Genomic DNA, 24313 nt, shown 5'->3' with positions numbered 1-24313 from the left:
GATTAACTTATTTTAACTTATTTATTTTATACGCATATAAGTATGTACTATCTAATATTTCTTGATCAATCGCTGCTGCATCTTCCAGCAAAGTTTGCCAAATGATTTTTGTATCAAAATGTTTTGCGCAAAACTTTGCGCAAAGCGCGGCCACGTTTCACTTTCGTTTCGAGCCAAAATGCTATTTATTATTGTACTTAACTATATCAACTAATTGCTAATTAACTCATTTATTTATTTATTTATTTATTTTCCAAAAACAAAACGAAACAAAATAAAACAAAGCCCAGAGCGGTGCTAAGTTTTTTATTAGCTTATATTAAAAACACAAGAAAATGAAAATTAATTCGAATTTTAAAATGAATTGTAACGTTTAAGTAAAGCAATTAAATCTATGCCTAAGGAATACAATCTAAATAAACGACTAAAGAAATATGATTTTGGTGTGTATTCTACTCTTACTATAGTTAATATTTGTGGTAAGTACCGTATATACCGAATAAAACATTTGTTATATTATCTTTTCCGATAAGAGCTATAATTCTTGAAAAAACACTCAAAGTCCAATCAAAGTATGCAGAAATTGTTGACGAACGTTCGAGAAATGACTACTTCATTAATTTTATTGCCAAACATTTTCAATACATATTAAGATTTATATGTAGGTATATACCGATTAGAAAGCAATTTGAGTTAACATTCAGCAGAAACAAATGACTGAATTGAATGCATATTCGCACCCGAGTGAACAAGTGACTGTCATAAAACTCAATCGCACAACATTCCAACGATTTTGGTTGTCATTCAATTCTTTCAATTCATCAATATACAAACAAAACAATTTTACTCTCTATTTTACAATTTCTTCTTCTTCCCTCATTCCCAAAGCAAATCAACGCACGCATACACATACAGTTTATGTAGCGTTCCGTCTGTGTGTGTATGCATGTACTCTGTTGATGACGAAAGACGTAGTAGACAGCAAGCAGCGCTGCCGGCAGAGCTGGGAGCAGAGCCGATTATTATATTGACTGTAACTTGTGTTATATTGTTATATTTATCCGATCACATTCAAATTTTGGGATCTGGGGTTATATATCCAATATTATCACATATGTAAATTTCATAGCATACTCCAATTTTTATGAAAATGTTTCTTCTAGTTCTTCTAGAGCTATATGATATAGTGGTCCGATCCTGATGGCTTTCATACTTTATTTTTCCCGGGTAATAAAAAACCCCGAAAAAAAATTTCAGCCCGATAGCTCTTAAGACGGCTGAGTAAAACGCATTCGCACAGACGGACATGGCTATATCAACTCAGCTTCTCATGCTGATCAAGAATATATATACTTTATGGGGTCGGAACCGTCTCCTTCTGTGCGTTACAAACATCTGATCAATTTTATAATACCCTCTGCAAGGGTATAAAAACACAATGACTAATGTCCAAGAAATGCAAACTTCATTTATATTAATGAATATTTACTTAATATTTCTTGGGCTTATTCCATTGTGAAAATCTACTAGAGATTTGTATTAATGACAGAAATTGCTAAAGTCTAACGAATCCGTTCGAATTAAATTCAAATGAATGAGTGACAACAATGAAATGAATGAATGCGGATACAAGTATTTGTTGAATTTCATAAAATACGCAGCTTGGTTAAATGAAAGGCAAAGAATTGATTGCAAAAGCATTGCAATGTACCAAGGCACTCGAATCAATTGGAATAATTTGAATTGTCTCATTTTATTTGGGAGAAACAAGCAGGAAAATTGATAAAAACGCATGAAAAAGTAATGGCCAAGTGAAACAGGAAACTATTACAAAGTGAAAAAGAATTGCCTAGTCGCCACAAACCCACAAAAGATATATAACACTATGATATTCAACACCAATGTACAAAAACATATCATTCGATAATCCACCTCTCATTTAATACTGCATCTCCAGTTGAAAAAACAACTTCACTTTACAATCAAACTCATTCATTTTACGGTAGCAAAATTGTTTTTAACATTCTTAACTCAAATTTATTTTTCTGCCATTAATGCAGTTCTCTAATATATATCGATCACTTAGCAAATATACCTATTAACCAAGCTTCGTATCCTTATCATATCGAACTAAATAAAAAAAAGCCCAACAGCATCTTGTAAATCGTGAAGAAATTCGTCATGGCGATATGAGCTGATTAAGAATAAATATTTGACCGTCTAATTTTAAAGAAGGGGGACAAAATATTATTTTCTGTAATTTGAAAGGTTGAATGAGACAAACCCGAACAAGCAGATAAGAGTTTCTTTATCATATCAGAAGTTAAGCTATTTGATTGGCTGATCATTTCATTCTGATCAATGCTTGACAAGTGCTCGACGCTTTACAATTGGTTTCAAGTATTGCTGGCTCACTTTCTAGTCGATGATCAAATTAAATTCACTTGAACCCAAGCCAAAAGGTTTTTGAACGTTGTCGAGACTTTAAATGCCATTTGTTTGCTATTTAAAATAATTATCGTAACTGTTAATTATTTGGGTTGTCTCATCTTGTTAATCTAACAAGCTACAGATTAACTTTTTTTTTTACCTTTGCTTTAAAAAGCCATTAATCTCACTTCACCCGAAATCAACACTCTATCATCCATGCTATACGCCTTGTTTTTCCCCCAAATTGATGATTGATTATCGAGTCGTCTCAGTAGTAGTTTTGGTGTTTGTGTCTGATCGAGTGACTGCCGTTTGTCAAAGCTCTTTTGGTTAAGAGTCTGTTCACATGTTAAAGACACCAACAAATTATAATAATTTCACGGCATTGTGAGCAGGCACACTTCAAACGTATGTACATACATAAATACGTGCCATATCACACAGGTGCCCGCAGCCACCAGCTGGTGTTGTTGAATGGATGGAGTAAAGTTGGGCAACAAAAAAGTGTTAATCAAATTATGAGGCAAGGCTCAACCAGGCGTTTTATAAACTCTTTAACGCTTCAGCTACGCACGCCATTAGCTTGGCTAAGTTATCGTCATACATAAATTCATAGACGAATCTCACCTGAAGAATCTTTCACCTAAGAACTAAAGGCGTCGATTAATCACTGTCGTAAATTGAATGTGCAAAATATCGAGCACTCCAAGAGCCACTGAAGCAACACCTTTTCTGAAATGAAGACGTCTCTCTTCGCAAAACTTACCCGCTGCTCTCTCTCCATCCTTCCAGGTCTCTACATGTAACTGTTAAGCTAAAGTGTCAGGAAAGACACATGTGCGTCGTGCGTTGTGTTGAATAAAACGCCTCTATTAAGATTCGCGATGACAATCCAACTGAAATGAGTGACGAATTGCAAATGCCCTTGCCAACTACTTAAACTCAAATTATACAAATTACTATTCAGTCAGATCTTTATAAAATATTTTAAATGTAGTGTTTCTCGTGTGTTTCTCATAGTGTTTCTCGTGATTTCTCAAAGTTGAACCACCATTTCCACATTGGAAATGTACCCAATAAGAAAGTCATTTTGCTGGCCACGCGTTGACACTTTTTATGGCCGGTTCTTGTGCGAATTTTAGACGACACTGCGTGAGTCCGGGCACTCTATCCGCGTCCATAGATGTGCCTAGTGGGGGCATTGGCGTTGACAGCTATGCAAATGCCTGGCCATTAAGTTGTTGACTGTTAGCAATGGCTTTTAATTAGCAGCTTTGGCCTAAGGCACAAGGCCAAAACATATCACTTCACGATCGGGATCAGGGCCCAAGAGCAAGCTTTCGCCCATAACACAATGGATGGCATCCAACACCTACACCCACACTCGTTGTGCCCATTCTCGATAGCGTTGTCGGTGTCAGTCTCATTGTCATTGTCATTGACACTTTGACCATCATTGACAAACGTTTGCATTTGCTCGAATTTTGCCAATTTCCATGCATAAAGTTCGCATTGAACACCCTCACGCTTCGTGGTCATTTGCATTTAAATGCCATTGATAGCACTGGTGGTTGTGGAGGTGGATCTAGAGCTGGAAATGGAGTTGAATGCGGAGTCGATCTGCTGCCCGTTTGGCTGAATTTCCTTTGTGCCGCCTTCGTCTTCTTGTTGGCCATGTTGAGCTATGCTCACGATTTCGTATGCTGGTTTTGTTTGTTAGTTTTACAGCTGCTCGCCTTGATTGAAAAATTATGCACTTGCCATGCCAATGCCAAAATAAGGAAAAAAGAAAAGAAAAACCAAAAAAAAGCATACAGGAAACCTGGAAATTGATCACAGACGAATCGTTAGCGAATCTTGCATGCACTACGACTAAAGCCATGGACTTGAATTGTGTCCATAAAGATGAAAAATCTTACTACAAGGCTGATATTTAATGACCAAGGGATTCTCGAAATCCTGTCTTGAATTATATAGTGAAGGTCTGCTTCTTTGAGAAAAAGTATTTTGGAATTGGTTTCTGAATATGGCCCTTGAGTCAGGTGGACTAGGAGTCCCCAATAGTTCCGATTGCTGAATAAAATTGCTATATGATATGAAAATGTTAATTTCAGAACAAAAACAGTCATAAAGGGATCAGTTTAAAGGGTATAGATCAAGCTGAGAAGAATCGTAATTTTTAGCACTTTAGGCAAATAACTTTTTCCTCGATTTCATTTTTCTTCTTTTTTCTGCTTATTTGGCCGACCGGAAAAACGGGGCTGGGACGTCGCTTACTTTTCATTGCGGCAAACTCCTCCGCCTTGTCCTGCTCATTAGCAATGGCCAAGCATCGCACCGACAGCTGTTGGCAAGTTTTCACCTAATTAAGCAAACAAAACAAACGTGTGGGAAATCGCCAAACAGCCGCCGTTTCTTGTGATAAACTCTTACTCTGCTCCGCCCTCTATGCGGAAAGCGAAACAAGGAACTAGGAACCAAACTTACCAACGGCAACTAATTGCCACGAACATGGGGGCTAAGTAGCCTCAAGGAATGCAGCCGAAAACATTTGTCTCTAATTGCGTCTTTGCCCAATTGGGCAGGCCAAATTAAATTAAATGCAGCCCGAAAACAAACAACCAGAGCAAAGGCAAAACCAATGTAAAGCGACCATTAGGGACAGGGGGAGCAATGGCGGCATAGTGGGCAACTGCGAACAGGAAGAACAGCGGTGGCAAAAACAACAACAACAGCAAGAACAACAATTTGCGCAAAAATACAAATTGGAACATTTGTTAAGGCGCAGGCGTAAGCACTGTGAGAATTTATGGCCCTTCTGGGGTCACTGCCGCAATGGGATAACATCTGTTGACGCGTCGTGCGCTCGCAATGCGCATGCAAGGCTGAGCCACAGGCTCAGGACATTGACCGCGATACCTGGCCAGACAGACATCCCGATACCCAGACAAGCAGACAGCCCCAACCACAGACACCCAGACAACGGCAACGGCAACGGTTGTGAGCCGCAGAGATGGTAAAAGCATTCGAAATTGCCAAACAAGTGGTTCAGCTTGCGCCACTTCCCTTTCCTCGGGCTCCGCCCGGTACCGGTTGAAGATGAGCGGCCCGATGCGATTGTAGAGCCTCTAAATCCCTTTGAAAAGAGCAATAAACAAAAAACGAAACAAAACTAAAAACATACCAAAAAACAATTAAATGAATGAGATATCTCTGGAATCTTGGCACTCTCGACTCTGAAAATGTAATTAAACTTTTCAAAAGGTCAAACAACCATTTTTAAATATTAAAAATAATTGCAATAAAAGATGTTTTCACCTCAAATGAACGAAATCTGTCTTTTGTATTCATGTATGCAGTTGGTAATAAAATGAAAGTTACAGCTTCACCTGTAAAACAGCTTCACCATGTCTCACTTACTAATTACATATTTAACTCAAGACAGTTAACCCAGAAAGTTTTCCAACCAATCCCAATTTCATATATCAAATGATTACTGAATAATAATTAAAATAAATCTAGAGTTCGTTAGTCGTTTCCTAAATAGCTATGCAGACAACCTTCATAGACCTCAAGTCAGCTTAAAGCCACTATTGATTAACTTCAAAAAGATCGAAATCTAGACCAAAGTTAAAATCGATTTGTTGATTTCGGAAGTATTCTTACATATTGCATTTTATTTTAAGTTATGATGGATGATACACTCAAAAATTCACTAGACTTAAGAGCTTCTGAAGTCAATCCTCAAGATAATAGATTCCAAAATCACCAGGTTAGTTCTATAACAACTCTAAAGATACTTAAGTTCAACTTGAGGCAAATGAAAAGACGACATTTCCTTATAAATTAAACATGAGAGTATACCAGCGGTTGGCACGGCCCATTCCCTGGACTAGGGCCTAGCTCTGCCGAAGCGCTGCCGTCTCACATACACTGTAAATGCTCGTGTAGGATCGGCAACGGCACTTTGGAAACAATTCGACTCGTGCTTGTCAGAAAAAAAATGATTACCGAAAAAAAAAAATAGTCCACATGTCATTTATATTTTCTTTATGGAAAATTTGGAAACTTCGTGTTTGTTGTCACACACACAAATGCAAATCCTCATTTTTGATTGTATGCGTGCCTACCCCTGGAGTATACCATAAGATATCAAAATTCATACTATAATATTGTAAGAAAATACACACTTTGTTAGGTATCTGGTATTTTATAAAAAACCTTCTATAAAACCCATAGGGTGAAATGGTATATTAAAGTCGCCAAAATGTATGTTACAGGCAGAAGGAAGCTTTTCCGACCCCATAAAGTTTATATATTTTGATCATTTGGTATGTAAAGTTTATTTCAAATTTGTAGTATGTATGTAAAGTTTATTTAAAATTTTTGCCACGCCCCTGTAAACTATTCTAACTAGAGACACCATATTTGGTATGTTTATTAAATGCTTAGTAAATGCGCATATTTTGTATGTGTAAAGATTTTGCCACGCCCCTTTTCGCCCCCGTAATTTGAAAAACTCGATTATCTTCCGTAATTTTCTACCATGTGCAATCAAATTTGGCGCACTTCAATTTGATATCCAGCAAAATACCAAATTTGATCAAAATCGGACAAAAAATAGACAAGTTATGCATATAAACGGTTTTCCATAAGGCCGGAGATGGCCGTTGGCGGCGCTAGTGTGCTCATATGCTTGGGTGAGCGAGATACTGAAATATGCTTCTAAATAAAGCATGTGAACAGAATTCTTTAGAAATAAGCAAATGCATTTGTTATTATAAATTTGAAATATTTGTTTTACTGGTGTATGATATACCTAGGTCAGCGAGACGACTTACTTACTTCATTTATATTCTAGATGTGTATTGAGATTTTTATTATTTTATAAATTCGTACTAGTTTTGGCATTGTACTATAAAGTTTAATGAATTATATAACCAAATGGGATCGCCGAAGTAAATATTCCTAAATCATAAAAGTACTTCACCCAAAAAGTAGACGCCTCTTTGAAAACTGATTGGTTTTTCCTTTTGTTCTTACTCCTTGTTTCATTACTTGGCGCCCTTTCTAGCAAAGGTTTGGTGCCCCACCTGGATTGACTCAAGACGCCCCTTGAAGCCCTTTTTCCAGCGAAAGCTATATAGTTCAAAGTAGCATTCCTTTTTTATTATACTTTTTTAACGTATTACTAAAGTAGCTAACTACGAATAACTCTGATAACATCGTAGAATTTTTTAGCACCAAAGCGAACAAATGATCATGATCAGAAGCGCATTACTATGGGGATGAGAATGCGATTATTTTTGTGTATTTATAAAAAATAATCTAAAATGTATTTTGAATAGAATTTCACAAGAAGTTTCAATATTGTTGAGCCATGCCCTGTCCAGCCCCCATTTCTTTTTTAAAGCTCGCTGAGTTCACACGGAAGCCCGGAGGCTAGTCACCCTAGCCAATCCACAGCAGCTCCAGCAACAATAATAAGAGCAGGACAAGAATCACAGTAAGTGATTATGTATGTACCAAGTGCATTGTTCGGCGGATGGATTTGAATTTGGCTTTTTTTATTCTATTACATTTGTCCGTTTTTAGTGTTTTATTTCATTCAGCAACGCAACGCAGCAAACTACTCGACGGAGCTTATCAGGTATCAATGGAGCGAGGAAGCTACAGCTAAAGAAAAATAATTTATTCACAGCCATTATGCGATGTGAATTTATGCCACTTCCTGGTGAAACAACTACAAATAGCCTTTTAAAATGCGATAAAAATAGCGCCAACGGGTCTACAGAAGAAGATGGTGCACCAATGCTGTACATTGGAGTAATGGAGCAATGGATGGATGGTCAGGCAGGCAGGCAGGCAGGCTGAGGATGGGGCGTGGTATGGGCATGGTCGCCAGCCGCTGGCCTTCGACTGCCTGTTAGAACCTAAGAACGCGGAATGGCTGCCAAGCATGAAACCGTAAAATGGGTTTTCAATATATATACATACAACATACGGGGGAGAGGTTGGAGACTTATGTATGTGAGTTGTAAGTGAGGGAGAGAGTAAAGGAGCGATTGAGGACTGGGAAAACTGTGAAAACAATGCGACAAATATTTGAATATGTTAATTAGTTTGCTGTTGTTCTTAGAGCACGATCAGTACTTTCCTCTTTGTCGTAGTAGTCGTCGTCATCTTCTATCGCTGGACGTGCATCGGGTGCAGTCTAATTTCATGTGTTAGGCATCTTGTTAGCCAAGGCCCAGAGTATAGCCAAGAACAGTTTTGCATCTTCGCACCACAAGGCTAAAGAGGTTGCTGCTAGCTGAGCTGTAGCCATGTGCTTGGTGTGGGTCCTCAACTGAGCGCCTGCAAAGTGCATTGAGATTCATATTTATATGTATTTATGATTGGTATGCAGTTTAAAAACTGGCCACACACACACTCTCTTTCTCTCTCTCACTCTCTCTCTCTCTCTGTCTTCCTTTCTCTCCGTGTGTAAGCTTGGCAATAAAGCTGCCAATGAGCCTGACTAAAAACAACTGACAGCATCAGCCTTATAAAGTCACACAGGCCACCATCGGACTCTGGGGATGGGGTGGACTTCTCTTACAGACCGTCCTCTTTACATTTTCGCCATTTGCACGCAAAGTTGGGTAGGGGACAAGTCAGCCACAAGACAGTGGAGCCTGATTTTCAATTACCGTTTTAAGCAGCAAAAACAGCTGCATTGAGTTTGTTATTGAACATTGAACCGATCAATTCATAGGTTAAACAAATTTTTAAATTCCTTCATTTGCAGTCACAGCCCACTGGAAATCAGGAACTCATTGGACTACGTTTTTTCGACGGATAGAAAATCCAGGAGTACCTATATATTTGGTATATTATTGATGACCTCTTTTTTCTCATTTCAAAAACTTCTGCAAACCCATTAGGAGTAACCTTTATGGAATTTTGAGTGAGGATAGTAATAATTTAGAAATTTTAAACTTTTTGGTCTTATTACAGTTTCCGAGAAGACATCTTTCCATTCGGTGAACATTTTAGGCAGACTCTTCTGTAATAATGGCATATCTTCAGAGTCACCTGTGGCATTCTTTGCGTGCTGCTGTTGCTGTCGCTGCTGCTGGTGCTACCTCGGCTTCGTCTGTAGGTGTTGCCCCGGCCACAGCTGATGCCTTTGACAGCTACTAAATTCTACTTTGCTCTCGACGCACGTTCCTTGTCCAATTTTGGGCAGCTCACAAGCTGAAGCTTCAACTTTTTGGCCGGCGCTTATCGTTTGGCCATAAATTTATGCTGTTGGTTTGTGTGCTGTTGTTGTTGTTGTTGTTGTTGTTGTTGTTGGTGGTTATTTTGTATTTTGAGTTTTAAGCTTATGCGGCATCAGGCCAATCGGTGGAGGTCCTAGGCCATACCTTAGCTTGACACGCAATGAAGTTGTTGTGGGGAATTTGTAAGCAAAAACTAAGAATGCAATTAACGGAACTTGTATGTGAAATAATATTTGACACTTGAACATAATTACTTTTTGTCTATAGAATATATAATTGGATTATTGTATGAAAGGTTATTGGTTTAACATTAATATATTTAAAAAATAGTAATCTCTTACAGAAGTTCTTCTGTGCTCTATAATTGTAGTAGAATTTGCTAAAATTGTAATGAATTTACATAAATAGCTAAAACGAACATTTTTTGTTATTTCGAAATAACTATATTTCATTCATTATGACGGTTTTATTTATCCAGCAAACATATTTTTTTTTAAATGTGCCCGCCCAGCCACTTGCTCACTTTTTACTCAGACCTTAGAACTTCCGGCTCACTTTTTACTCAGACTTTGCACACACTTCGCCGCGAATTTTTACGACCAATTTTTTACGGCGAATGTTAAATTTTCACGGCGAATATGTACTTATTCGGTAAACTGCGGCGAATTCGTCGATGTGTTTGTTGCTGGGCGAATTCGCAAGTCGCAAAGGGCGAAATTATTATTTATTATAATTACTTACAACAATATTGTAGTAAATTACTACAAAAATTCTGGATAATGTGCCTACTTTGATGTCTAAGACGTAAACATTGGGACGACAGCTTTAAACATCTGATATTGACGGCGTCGGCAACAGGAGAAATTTTCCATTTCCCGAAAGTGAAAACTGCAATAAAAAACAACAAAGACAAAGGGGCGAAGCGAGGACGATGACCGAGAGCTCAACAAAGGCTGCGTCTGTCGCTTTGTTCAATAATTCAATTGTACATAATAATAGGTAAAGTTTGTTGAGTCTTTTGGATTGCGAGTTCGTTATCAAAGTCTTTTGTTTTTGACACTTGCAGTTGGGAATCACCTAGGACCAAGATGAGCATTCGCACCCGGGCATTAGTTTTTGCCACATTCTTTGGCAGCTGTTTGGCTATTGGTTTGTTGTTAGTTAGCATGACCACTAATCATTGGGTGCGAGCAAATCCACGGCGCGGGAACTCGACGGAGGCGAACGGTGACGTCAACTTTGGTCTGTTCTATGGCAATCAGCATCTGAATCCTGGCTTTGGAGTACGCACCTATCAAGTCGATGGTTTGTTTTTCTCTAACATAATGATAGAATTCTAAGTAGCAGTATGTGACCTTCTTATATCCCGCCTCTTTAGTGTATGATTTTATTCGCACGGAGAACGGCGACACGAGCTTTTGGCTTTGGCTGCTCACCACCCTGGGCACAGGTTTTGGTCTTTTGGCCTGTGCCGTGGCTGCCATAGCCTCTGTTTTAAAGGCTGCTTCGGCGGCCAAGCGCGGTGGCACTATGGTTTTGCTTTTGGCTTCCAATATAGCAGCGGCAGGCGCTCAAGTTGTCGCCTTTGTGGCCTGGCTTGTGCAGTTCTATAACTATCTCATACACAACGTACTGCTGACTGTACACCAGCAACAACATTGGTATAGCAATGGACTCGCCTATCTGGGCTATAGCTTCTACCTGGTCGTTATCTCGACCCTAGTGGTATTAATTAACATAACCTTAATATTGTATGCCAAACGACGTGAGCATCGAGATCTTCATCGCCTGGAGCCACCCAGTGAAGATAAGAATCGGACGGTCATAATGTTGTACTAGAGCGCTGGAAAGCGGACACTCTCCGAAATAAACCTCAACTCGAAACTATTTGGGAACAAAGCAAGAAAAGAAATCTCAGCGGCTTATCTCAGCGATCTGTGCCTTTTCGCTTGCCACTTTTACTGAAATTATACTTAAATATCAAATATATATATGTATATATATATATACTTGTTTAGTCTATGAATCTCCATGCAATGGCAGACAACTTCGATGGAACAGACTCGTATTTTATGCATTTTTATACTCAAAAGTATTTTATATAACCTACATACTTAACTTTTTTTACTATCTTGCATAAGAAATGTAAAAAACAAAGTCATTGTTTACATATGCGTATTGTTAATCCAAGCGCTCCCTGAAAGTTTTATAAAAATATATATGATTAAACCAAATGTTTGTTTTTCAATGTAAATTGTTAATTCTCCCCATAAATGCAAGTTAAAAAGACAACTAAAGATTATCTATTGGAAGTGTTTTGAATATTTTTATACTTTTTTTATACTGCTGAAGGAAACGTTTGCGTCTATATATTCATTATCAACATGAGAAGCTTAGTCGATATAACCATGTCCATGGCATGCCATGTACTTCCCTTCAAATAAATCCGCTATTTTCGACTGTGATGTAGCGCGGGCCCTTCTGAAAACTGCGGGACCGGGGGAAACCCACCCGTCACTACTTATAAATCGGGTAAGATAAAGTATGAAAATCGTCAGGATCGGACCACAATATCATACAGTTATATACGAAAATATCAAAGAAGCTAACTTCGGCATAGCCGAACTCTTGCAGTCCTTGGAAATAATATTTTTTTCATTTTGAAATTTCTTTCCCTGCAACCCAATTCATCAATACACAAACAAAACATTATCGCTCTTTTTACTACAATTTTTAAACCCTTTCAGAGGGTATTATAAAATTGGTCAGATGCTTGTAACGCACAGAAGGAGACGTTTCCGACATAAAGTATATATATTCTTGATCAGGATCAACAACCGAGTCGATCTAGCCATGTCCGTCCGTCCGTCCGTCTGTATGAACACGTAGATCTCGGAGACTATAAGAGCTAGAGCCATCAAATTTGGTATGTAGACTCGTGTGGTATGTAAATATATAAAGTTAATTGGAATTTTGGCCACGCCCCCACAATTTACATAAAACTATTTTTCTTAAAAAGTATAGCAGATAGAGACATCAAATTTGGTTTATATACTCGTTTAGTTAGCGCGCAAAAAAAAATTGTTCCAACTTTTTGCCACGCCTCCTTCCGCCCCCGGAATTTACAAAAAACAGATTTTCTTAAAAACTATGTAAGCTGCCGACATTAAATTTGGTATGTAAGCTAGCTTAATAGACGCGCAGATATTGACTGTTTAAAAATTTTGCCACGCCCATTTCCGCCCCCGAAAATTAAACAAAACTGATTTTCTCGAAAACTAATAGAGTTAAAGTCACCAAATTTAGTATGTGTACTGGCTTAGTATGCGCGCAGAATATATATATTTTAATATGTTGCCACGCCCAGTTCCGCCTCCATAATTAAGAAAAAACCGATTGGCTCTTGCAATTTTTTGACCATCGCGATCAAATTTGCAGACTAATAAACCTTATCTATTTCTATCAAACTATCAAATTTGATTGAAATCGGACATGTTTGTAACATGCAAAATATACGTATGAACATATTTTACTACGCGATCCATAAGGGCAGAGTGCTAGAGTGCTCGTGTGTTTGTAGAGTGAGCGATATAGCATATGTTATGAGGCATGTTAAAACAATTTAATAGACATACATTTGGTTTTCGAAATTTTAAATATTTGTTTCACCTGGTGTATGGTATACCCAAGTCGGCGAGACGACTTACTTACTTCATTTTAACTTTGGATGTGTACGAACGTCCGTAGCAACACCGCGGAAATGCCCACATGTATCATTCATTAACATTCGCGCCTTTAGACATTTCCAATAAAGTGTTCGCTCCGAATGCGCTTTACCCTTCTACATGATTTTTATAGAATTCGCTGGATAGCCGGATATTTATACCCTTGTTTTGAAATAATATTGTGTGTTTAAAATATTATTAACAGCAAATCAATTAATAACCTGGACAAACTCACCCTTTTTGAAAACAAAAAGTACATCAGAGCAACATTAAAAGAGATATATTAAGTTTTAAATAAAATTTTGTATATGCGACAGATGGACAGATTATATTTCATTATACGCTTCTGAAGATGTAATAATATTTGGGGCAATATTTGGTACAGTTGCTTACCTTAGCAGCGTAGGCCCAATGCAATCTCGACACGTGTAATACCTCTTGTCCGTCGCACAGGGGACGGTTTTGCTAAGTTATTAACGAAATATGTAAAATTTTTTATTAACCCAGATATCGGTTTGAAACTAAAATGCAAAAACATTTTGAAAATATTTGACACAGAATCCGATTTTTAAAAGTGAGTTTTATTTTGAGCAAAAAAAGAGAAAAATTATGTTCAAACTTTATTTTTAAACCCTTGCAGTGGTATAATAAAATTGGTCAGATGTTTGTAACGCACAGAAGGAGCCGTTTTCGACCCCATAAAGTATATATGTACATATGTTCTTGCATGAGAAGCTGAGTCGATATAGGCTATATAGCCATGTCCGACCGTTAGAGCTACAGAGCTGAAATTTTGCATATCCCGGATTCGGATCACTATTTCATATAGCTCCCATACAAATGGCAAAGTCACAAACAGTGACTTTTCTCAAGAACTTCGTTATTTCCTAAACTATTGTTAATATTGGTGAGTTTATTACACCTATAAACGACTGTGCCAAATTTGATCAAGATCGGGTGACTATATCATATAGCTCCCATAGGAACGATCGGTGGAAAACAGTGACCTTGATCAATATCTTCGTCATTTCCTGTGGGCCGTACTTTCGCAAACATTAGCCTTTTTAGATAAAACTTTTTCCACTTTGATGGCTATGGGTAAAAAAAAAGTTACCAAATAACTTCGAAGTTAGCCCCGGCGCTCTGGTTTTGTATAACTTATAATGATTACGGTTCCTGGTTTTGAGTCATTTGTTCTTCAATATCGACAATAAAGTTAGATTCGATCAACTTCTAACCCATAAGTATCTTGATTCTGCAACTTTATCCAAGTCATCATCGCTATCGATGTCGTTAGAAACGCTTAAAAACCGAATGCCATGACAGTCTATGAATTTGGCATTCATTTGTACTGAATACATTTGAATCGCGGTAGACAATGCTAAGGACTTGCTTAGCTTTATCCGTTAATACAGCACTTAAAACGATGATAAGATTAAGATCTGATGGCTGACTTTGCAATACTAAAATCATGTTTCTGAAGAAGGTACCAGGAAGATTTTGCGGCAGATTTTGTAAGAGCATGGTTTTTGTCTGCGAATCTTTTGGGAGGGGAACTCTTCTCTCCGCCCCCAGTTTCTCCACATGGATCCGCCACTGAAAGACACGATAGGCCGAGTTATTCGGTTAAAGCGTGTCAACCATTTCATGGGTAAAAAGAAATTCTCAATATCACTTTAAAACTTTAGAACGCAGTTTCCATTCATCCAGACTTAACGTGCTTAAAGCAACCATAAAGTTTGTGGAAACACTTAGGTAGTCCGCGTTCCAGCTCTCCGGGGAATTGGTAGCACACGCTACGCCACAGGGTGACATCCGATTCTGAGCGAAAAGTCAATTATGATTAAAAACATATATACATATAAAAGAAGAAAGCAAGCAATCTGTGTGGCAGCATCATTGTCATGATGAATTACTCAAGAATTTAGCCTTAATTTTTTTTTACCAAGTGTCACAACAATTTCCTTCCAGCTAATTGCTGCACAGGACCACACGTTGGGGTAGCAAAATCCAAGTGTCATCGCATTGCATTTTGCAATCAAATCAATTATCTATTTTTTGTTTCTTTATCTCTCTTTTTATTTATTTTATTTTCAACTTGTTCCTGTCTTTGTGATCGAACACCTCTGACTGATGGCTGTTTCCTTGCCAGGACGAAGCAAAGAATGTCTGCGGCTTTGTCTCGCTCGGCCTGAGGCAGCCACTTCCTACATCATTCTTAGGACTCACAACCGGGCTGCTGCTTCCTTTGGACCCATCGAGCCAATTATGTCATCATTAGTTTTGATTAGTTTGTTTTGGGCTCATGTTGATGGGAAGTCGGGTATTTTGCGGACACTTCCGGCACCACCTACTGTTCACCTATTCCCATTCCAAAACCCTATTGATTTTGGTTTGGTTTCACCATCCAGCTGGGCGCACCTCGGGTGTTGTTTTGGTTTTGCTTCAGTTCTTGTTTGATCCTAATTGCAATTGCATCAAATTATGATAAACGTGTTTTTGATCGAGGGTCGTCAGGGTGGCAGATTTAGGGAGAACTCATGCAATAACCCATTGTCAAACATCGCATTGACTTTAGAAGATTTTTAAACAAATTTCAATAAGCAATCAGCCATTCAATTAATCTCTCACAACAAGTATGTCTATATTCTTTTCACGACTAGATTTTTATTTTATGTACTTTGCCATTATATTTTTATATAAAGTGTTTCTTTATCATTTAAATGAAGTTTTTCATTCTCCATTGTCACATTTCTTTATTTTGCATTATTAGTATAACAAACATGTAGATTTCTCAAGTTTTTATCTACATAAATGTGTAAAATTCAATTATAATATATGTACACATGTATGTATATGGAAAACCAGAGGGCCGGGGCTAACTTTGACCGCGTCAAAGTTTGTATACCCTTGCAAGTTTTTTGAGTAAAAGGTCTAATATTTGCGAAAGAACGGCTTAGGAAATAACGAAGTTATTGATCAAAGTCACTGTTCACCACCGATTGTTCCTATGGGAGCTATATGATATAGTCGCCCGATCTTAATCAAATTTGGCACAGTTATTAATAGTTATGCTAAACTGAGAAATATAAATTTTTATGACAATTGCTTCAAAAGTAACGAAGTAATTGACAAAAGTCACTGTTTTCGAAAGATCGCTCCTATGGGAGCTATATGATATAGTCACCCGATCTTGATCAAATTTGGCACAGTCGTTTATATGTGTAATTAACTCACCAATATTAAATTTCATGACAATAGCTAAGAAAATAACGAAGTTATTGAGAAAAGTCACTGTTCGTGACTTTGCCGTTTGTATGGGAGCTATATGATATAGTGGTCCGATCCGGCTGAATCCGAGATATACAACGCCTGCAGTATATACAAGCCTACATGCAAAATTTCAGCTTTCAGCTTTATCATAGAATTAGTTATGATCTATTCTTATCTTTGGAGCTCTTGAAGACTGTCCGTTTAATAAAACAATTTCAAATAATTCTTATTTCCGATTTAAGCTTAGAATCTACGGACTTTTTAACAGATTTCAATGCCTAATATGTACACCCGGCGGAATTCGTGATAACCGATAGACTTTCACAGAGATACATATTGCAATAAAAATGTTATTATATAATAATGTTAATGATAAAACGAGCGAGGATTATAGAAACAAATATAATAACAATTCCATAAAAGCCAAAATTTAAGCATTAAATATTCATATTAAAGGGGTATTATAAATGTGTTAATAATTTTAATTCTTATTTACAAAAAATAGCTCTTTTGATGGGGAATGAATTGTACTTTTTTATTTAACTTAAAATCAAAAAAGTTTAGCAATTAATCTAAAATTTCACTTTTTCCATGGCTTTTGTTGGTCTGCCTGTTGTTGGTTTGGAAAAAGGATAAATTGTTTATTTAACTCAAAAGAAATGATGAAAGTTGGATCTGCGAGATTCAATCTTTTGCTTGTAGAAGGATATTGAAGGATTTCCTGACAATCTTAAAACGGCTGTATATTTTTTCTTGGTATTATCACATCTTGAATCAAGCTAGAACAATTTAGGAAAATTTCCAAACTGGATACCAGATAAGGAATGCTGAACCTTATCACAAGATAGGCTAATGCAAAGCCTCTAAAATAATACATGGTGGTTATTCATAGATGAAAACTTTCACAGAACTTGACGCCTTTATCGGGATGAAATGGGACTACCGCCGGGACTCCTTTGATGATTAGCTGATGACCCCTTCAATTAACCATTGAACTACTTTTACAGTTTCTTTAAACAGTTAATTCAGTAATACTATTTGATGGATAAATTAATTATTTTGGTCAGAAATTTTCGCAAAAAATACCCAAAATTCCATTGGTTTACTTTAATTTAATTTATCCTTGGACTTTAAATTATATAATACCCAAGGAGTTAAAGGTGTTAACTCATTATAAACAAAAGTTATAATTTCATATAAATGAAATTATATGTGACCAAAATTGGAAAGACGTAAACGGTTCGACTTTACTTGAAAGATAGTTTCCCGGATTTAACTATTAAGATATTTATGATTCAAATTGAGAACAAGAAAAAAAGCTTAGCATAAAAGCACTTTAGCTATAATGTTTTTAAAGAACATCAGGTTCGGCGAATCTTGAATTACAGTCTAGTCTTAGTTTTTCATTAACTTTTTCAACAAAAGTTAGCTAGTTAGGTAGTTTATATTAAACCAGTTACTATTTGCCAAAATCGGTATTTAGCTGCCGATATCAGACAATTACTGCTATCGCTTTGTCTTTCTGTGCCTATGCAAACAGCTTAGGAACAACGGCCATGTGTGTTGATATGACCATGTGTTGTCACTCTCTACATATCTGGTTGTACATACAGATAGATGTACTTACAAATATATGTAAGTATATATGTAAGTATGTCTCATGTTATGCAAGTCCCGGCGTTAGGATTAAGGCAGAAATTGCATGCATTTGCATGAGAAGATAACAATTGTGAGACAGGCTCATTAGCCGCATCCGTCCAGACTTCGAGGCAAGATTAGGAAGCAGACAATCGACTTATTAAGAGTGTTTATGCAGATAAACGCATCGTTTAGCGTGTGTCGGGACATACCCACTTTTCCGCCTAGGATTAGCTGTGTGGAAAACACAATCGCTTAAAAGGGAAATATTGAGCAACAGGAACACACAGAGATATACCCATAGATGGAAAAAGAAATCTCATCAATAGAAATACCAACATGCCAGCCACACACGTTGTCAGTCTACTTGGAAACTGTGGCACCTTGCTCCTCGTAAATCCGTTTTCTTTACCCGAATTTGTCGAGAGTGTGTATAAATAAATATAGTATCATCTACTACAACTCTCTCCCTCTCCCACTACTCCGTGGCATTGTGAAAGCATTTCCAGCAACCACAAACAAGCGATCCAAAAGAAAAGCCAACAAGAGGGCTACGACCAGGGCCAGACAAACTGTCTCCTATGCTGCTGACCAATAAATTTTCCAATTAAATGGATCCTCTGACACTTTGTATAAAACGTCAGCCACGGACTGCTACTACCCCCTGCCTGCTCCTGCTCCTGCCCTTGCCCTTGCCCTAGTCCTTGGATGCGTCCCTGTGTGTACCCTGTCTCCCTGTTTGTGTGTGTGTTGGTGTGATTGTATAAGGGATGAGGTTGAGGGTTGTTCGTCGAGGGGTTGAAAACATTCATGGCACTTTGCTCACCCAAGAACTGGCGCTGTGAAAGGTAGCCAGTGATACCAACTATGAATCCGGCACCATTTTTTATTTCACTAGATGCTCATTTCTTTTTCCTTTTTTTTGTTTCTTTTCGCCCTTTTTTGCACTGCTCTTCATTCAATTGCTTCAACTCGGCTTTTGTTGCATTGCGAAATTATGGGCCCGTATATTTCTCTATTAGTGGCACAAAAGACATTTCAATTTTTCACTTAGCCCAGCTACCTCACTGGGTGGCCGCCCGAGAATTCACACTCGTACTCGTACTCGAACTGGAATTGGTCCTGGCACTGGCAAGAAATTGTCCTTAGAGTCTTGATCTGGGCAATTATTTTGTTGCGAAATTTTGTGTGGACCAAATTTTGAAGACCACCCGATGACTTTTGTTTGGCCTCTTTGTGGTCATGAATGGTTTACATTCTAGCCTCCTACGTGGCAATTGTTCCAAGATGTCATTGGGATATTGATAGCCAAACTACTTTCTTGTTAGGAAATGACTTTTACTTCGATTTGATATTGTCTCTAGGAACAATGCTCTGTTATGTATATGTAGTTGGAATTGTATTTTGGTTACAATAATAATTTCCACGAATTATTCGAGATTGGATCGAAATAACAGTCTTGACGCAATTTCATGTCTATAATTTACAATTGAAATGGTCTTTAACCGAAATGCATTACATATATTCCCTATAAAGTTTAGAAAGTGTAAAGAGAATTCAGAAATTAAAATCCTATTAAAAATTATAGTTTTGAATTAACATATACATATATAGATGTGTTCCCACTTCGGAATCGTTTTTTAGGTACATATACGGGTTCATTTTTAAATCGCTTTGGTTATCCTTTGGAAACGACGAATATGTTCGGAATCGAAAACAATTTCGACTCTTATTGTTCTTTATTACTGAATAAATGTATAAATAAATTATTGTTTTATAGTTTATATTTATTTAAGAAGTCAATACTGATAACTATTAATCGGTTCTCATAAAAAAACTGTAGCTGTGACAAATAAAACTTGAAGGTCATATAGTTCTCTTTCTTTACATGTTCGACTATATACTAAAATATGCAGATAGAAATCTGCACGATCTGCTGCCCTGCCGGACCTATTGACTATCGTTTTATATTAAAATGTACTTGCAGATTATCACCGAATAAAAGGTTTCTTCTTTTTCTCTATGGACAATAAATACCTAAATAGTTATTATATGTACTTCTTCAAATGCCTTGATGTGTCATAAATATTTCAAATTTGTTTAGATACAGATTTCTATGTACCTTCAACTTTTACCTTTGATATTTCCAAATGAAACGAATAAATAAAATCCGTCACATTGAACGTTGTGTAGTGCATATTGACCTAATGGCTTAATTCTTTACGTTCCTCAATTGCTCGCCATTTGTCAGAACGTGCAAGTGATCGCTGGACATGTATTTCGTATTGTGAATGCTTCCCACACTCGGGAATATCTCATCTGAGGTTGATTGTCACTCAAATGCTAACCCTATGAAAATTAATTGACAGCAATTACTTACATAACAAGGCCCAAAAGTAACCCAGATAAAAGACCGTATCGATGGCAAATATTGACGAAATCGAAAGCGATTGAAAAATATATGTTTGATCGGCCCTCGTCGTAGCCGCTGTGTCTGGCAGCAAACATAATTATTGAATTCAAAGGGAGACCTTAGTGTCCTAGACACTTGTGCAACCTGGTCGACGACGCTTTGTCTGGCCTGGGAAACTTGTTCTCAGGACACAGGTAGCGTCTCACATTGAGACATGCACGCCCCTATCAAGCGACCCCTGCTCCTTTGTTTCGAGGACGACAAAAAAAATTGGAAATAAGGCTGTGAATAGTAACCGAAATTCAAAAATTGCAGCAGCTATTGTCATATTGTTGCATTGATATTGACCAGGGTGTAGATCCGATTGATCGCATAACAAATTTGAAATACTGCAGACATTGTGTCTAGGTTTCTAGGAGCCTAGATGCCAAGTTGTCCACCCGACCCACACACAAACCCAATCTATCCATTGTCCTTATGAATGACGCAAAAGTCAAGTCAGGTGAGTAATGGCACAGCGACGCGAAACAATTGCAGATGCAGGACTGTGAGAAACTGCCCGAAATGATCAGTTCTACAAGAGGGCCACACTCATCATCGGTTTGTGGCATCGTTGTACGAGTCCAAGTCAATTAATTTACCCCCTTTAATGGTTACTTTTCCTGCCGTTTTTCTGAATGAAATTTTTGTTCCTTTTGGCTATTCATTTCTTGCAAATTATGTCCAAAAATGACTTGTAAATTCAAACATTTTAATGAATCTAATGGTTGAAACGATGCATGCAAACTGCAGATTAGTCTTTGATTTTGCCGGCATGACAAGAGGAAATCTGAGATTGAGATGTCATGGTCAGAGCTACAAAACATTTTACCCCCTTTTACTTAGAGTTTTGAATGAATTAGAAATGTAAATTGCATTTGTCTCATTGTTTGTATTGTATTTCATAAATCGTAAAATCAACGTTATTTATATATATATTTAACTACATAGATCTGGCATACATCTCTCTCTATATATAGAAATGTGTATATAAGTATGTATATATATCCTAATCGTATATTGCTAGTAACCGCTCATTCAGCATAAAAAATGTGAAAAATTGTACTTAAATCTATATTTATCAATATCGTTTTTGTATTGTGTATATTTCTTAAATCTCTTAATCGCTTAGCATATGAGAAAGGATCACTTAAGGAGGTATTTACACACACGTATGTATGTATGTATGTGTGTGTCTGTGTGCGTATGTGAATGTGTGTGGGTTCTTTACGCTCCCGAAGCGTCACGTTGGTGGAAGTAGTGTGTAAATATTCATTAAAAAATAAATAGCTCAATATTTGCATATATCGTCGCATCGTATCGTATCGTCTTATGTTGTATAGTGTATAGAATGGATTGCATTGGATGGGGGCTTATCCATCTGTCCCTGAGTGTATGAGAAATAGATGAGTAGTTGTGCGCCAGTTTTGCGTCAGGTACGGCTGAGGTAGATCGTTGCAGATTGCAATATCGTAAGGGATTTAGGAATTTATAGAGGTAAGTATATTGGCCGGCATTTTTATAGCGTGCAAGCGCTTCACAGATCGCTGGAGAGCCGCTGGTCTTTGGCTTTGTCTAGTAGCCATACAGATATGGATACATTGGCACAAAGATTGCCGGCGCCAGCTGGCGTTCCTGTGGCATATGCGTCTTCATGTGCTTCTTGAGATGATCACGACGACCGAACTTCTTGCCGCAGGCACTGCATGGATATGGACGCAGTCCTGTATGGATACGTTTATGACGGGTCAATTCCTCGTTGCGTGTGAATGTTTTGCCGCAGGTATCCACATCGCATTTGAATGGACGTTCACCTATAAAGGAAATCCTGAGATTAGTCTTATGGCCAATTGTCATGTTTAGTTAGTTAACTTACCGGTATGGATGCGTATGTGTCCCTTAAGCTGGCCATTATTGGAGAAGGCCACATCGCAATGGGGGCATTTGAATTTCTTTGGCCGCTGCTTGCGGGCATTCATGGCCTTGAGTTGGGCATCTTCGGCCATTACACGGGCATACTCCTGCTCCATCAGGCCCAAGGTAAAGGGATCCATGGCAAAACCAGCTGCGGCGGCATTAGCTGCGGCAGCAGCATAGTACAGATCACTGGCCCCGGGTAGGAATGGAGGCTGCTCTTGCTGAGATGCAGAAGGCACCGCTGGCGATGTGGAGGAGTAAGCCGGCTGTAGTGCGGCATCCAATAGCGGCGTGGAGGTTCGTGTGTAGCTGCTAATGTTCAGGCTATCCTCATAGCTGGACTTGCTCGATGAAGACGATGCCGACGAGGAGTCCCGATCGCTATCATGACCATAGCCACTGCTGCTGCTTGCTGTGGGGAGCTCCGTTTTGACAGTCACTGTTTCGGGTTCACATTTCACTATCCTTGCTGGAGGGCCAGCTGGTGGAGGCGTCTGAGCCTGACGTTGTGTAGAATCCCATGGACGGAATAGACGCGAATAGGTCTGGGGTGGATGCAAGTTAATGGTCGACATGATTCCTAAATATATATTCACTTTAAAACTCGGGCGGCAAAAGATTCACTATAATTTAGACTTGAGAGTGCGTGGCGTGGTGTGTGTGCGTGCGTTGCAAGATCTCAACTCGAACTGAGCTCTCCTGGCCGAGTGGCGCACAATTTAAAGAGAATCTTTCTTCATTGAGAGTAACCCAGGGACCAGGACCTACCTAGAGTGGGCTACCTACACACGCTCTCTCTCTCTCTCTCTCTCTCTCTCTCTCTGTCCCTCTCACACTCACACACACAGGGTAGCATGCGGTCAGGCCTGCTTTTGGTTTTGCTTCATTCATCGATTTGTTGTCTGTCTGTCGCTGTGAGAGTGAGATGGAATCAGTACGGGGTTGTTTCGCCCTGCACAACAATGGCCGCTCACGCACACCCATACACATACACACACTGACTGGTATATAATGTATATGTTTGTATGTATTAGGCCCTGCGTAGTTTTTGAATTGGCAGCAGCAGCTTCCTTGACTTTCGTTTTTAATGCCTTTTGGTTTCCCTCAGGGTCCTTGCTCTACTACGATACTTATATATCGTACTCATATATATTTATATGTATGTATATATATATGTATGTATCTATTCCATTTTTCCTTTTGTCCCTGTGGGGTGGCTTTCATTTTTTGGGCGCAACTTTAAGTGAAGCATTCATGATTATGAATTTTACGCTTACCTACCGACAAACCCCCCTCATACCCAATTTGATCAAAAGTTGTTGTCAGTAAGGCACGACTGGGCTTGGCTTTTCCCCCTTCTCCTCCCCCCCTATCCACCTTATCAGCAGCACTCACCCTTGCTACTGCGACTGAGCTAAATTTGCTACTTGGTTATCTGTGGGCTTCTGATTCCGACTTTGTCTCAATATCGCGGCGGTTTCTTTGGTTCTTGCGGTGGCAATTTATTATTGAATTAAGTGTTTTTCTTTATTTCCACCAAGCCCTACTCAGCTCTGCCCAGAGGGTTGGTTTTCCTTTTTTGTTTTCTGTTTTGTGCTTTAAATATGCAAAAT

At 38.3% G+C, this 24313-nt stretch overlaps 2 protein-coding genes across 2 annotated transcripts; one reads left to right on the top strand and one right to left on the bottom strand.

Annotated features, from left to right (window-relative positions):
• The first annotated feature begins 10359 nt into the window (after positions 1–10359).
• On the top strand, positions 10360–11929 carry LOC6650691. The gene is made up of 3 exons (XM_002072702.4): positions 10360–10694; positions 10762–11000; positions 11074–11929. The coding sequence occupies exons 1-3, from the start codon at positions 10627–10629 to the stop codon at positions 11532–11534; spliced, it is 768 nt and encodes a 255-aa protein (XP_002072738.2). The 5' UTR covers positions 10360–10626; the 3' UTR covers positions 11535–11929.
• A 9927-nt stretch (positions 11930–21856) lies between these two features.
• Positions 21857–23405, bottom strand: LOC6650690 (zinc finger protein 358). Its single transcript, XM_002072701.2, has 2 exons — positions 22660–23405; positions 21857–22597 (listed from the first exon to the last, which is right to left on the bottom strand). The coding sequence occupies exons 1-2, from the start codon at positions 23273–23275 to the stop codon at positions 22359–22361; spliced, it is 855 nt and encodes a 284-aa protein (XP_002072737.1). The 5' UTR covers positions 23276–23405; the 3' UTR covers positions 21857–22358.
• Between the last annotated feature and the right edge of the window lie 908 nt (positions 23406–24313).

The sequence above is a fragment of the Drosophila willistoni genome, chromosome 3R (assembly GCF_018902025.1).
Source record: "Drosophila willistoni isolate 14030-0811.24 chromosome 3R, UCI_dwil_1.1, whole genome shotgun sequence".
Classification (NCBI taxonomy): domain Eukaryota; kingdom Metazoa; phylum Arthropoda; class Insecta; order Diptera; family Drosophilidae; genus Drosophila; species Drosophila willistoni.
The sequence above is the reverse complement of the archived record's forward strand: the minus strand, read 5'-3'. Positions and strand labels throughout refer to the sequence as shown.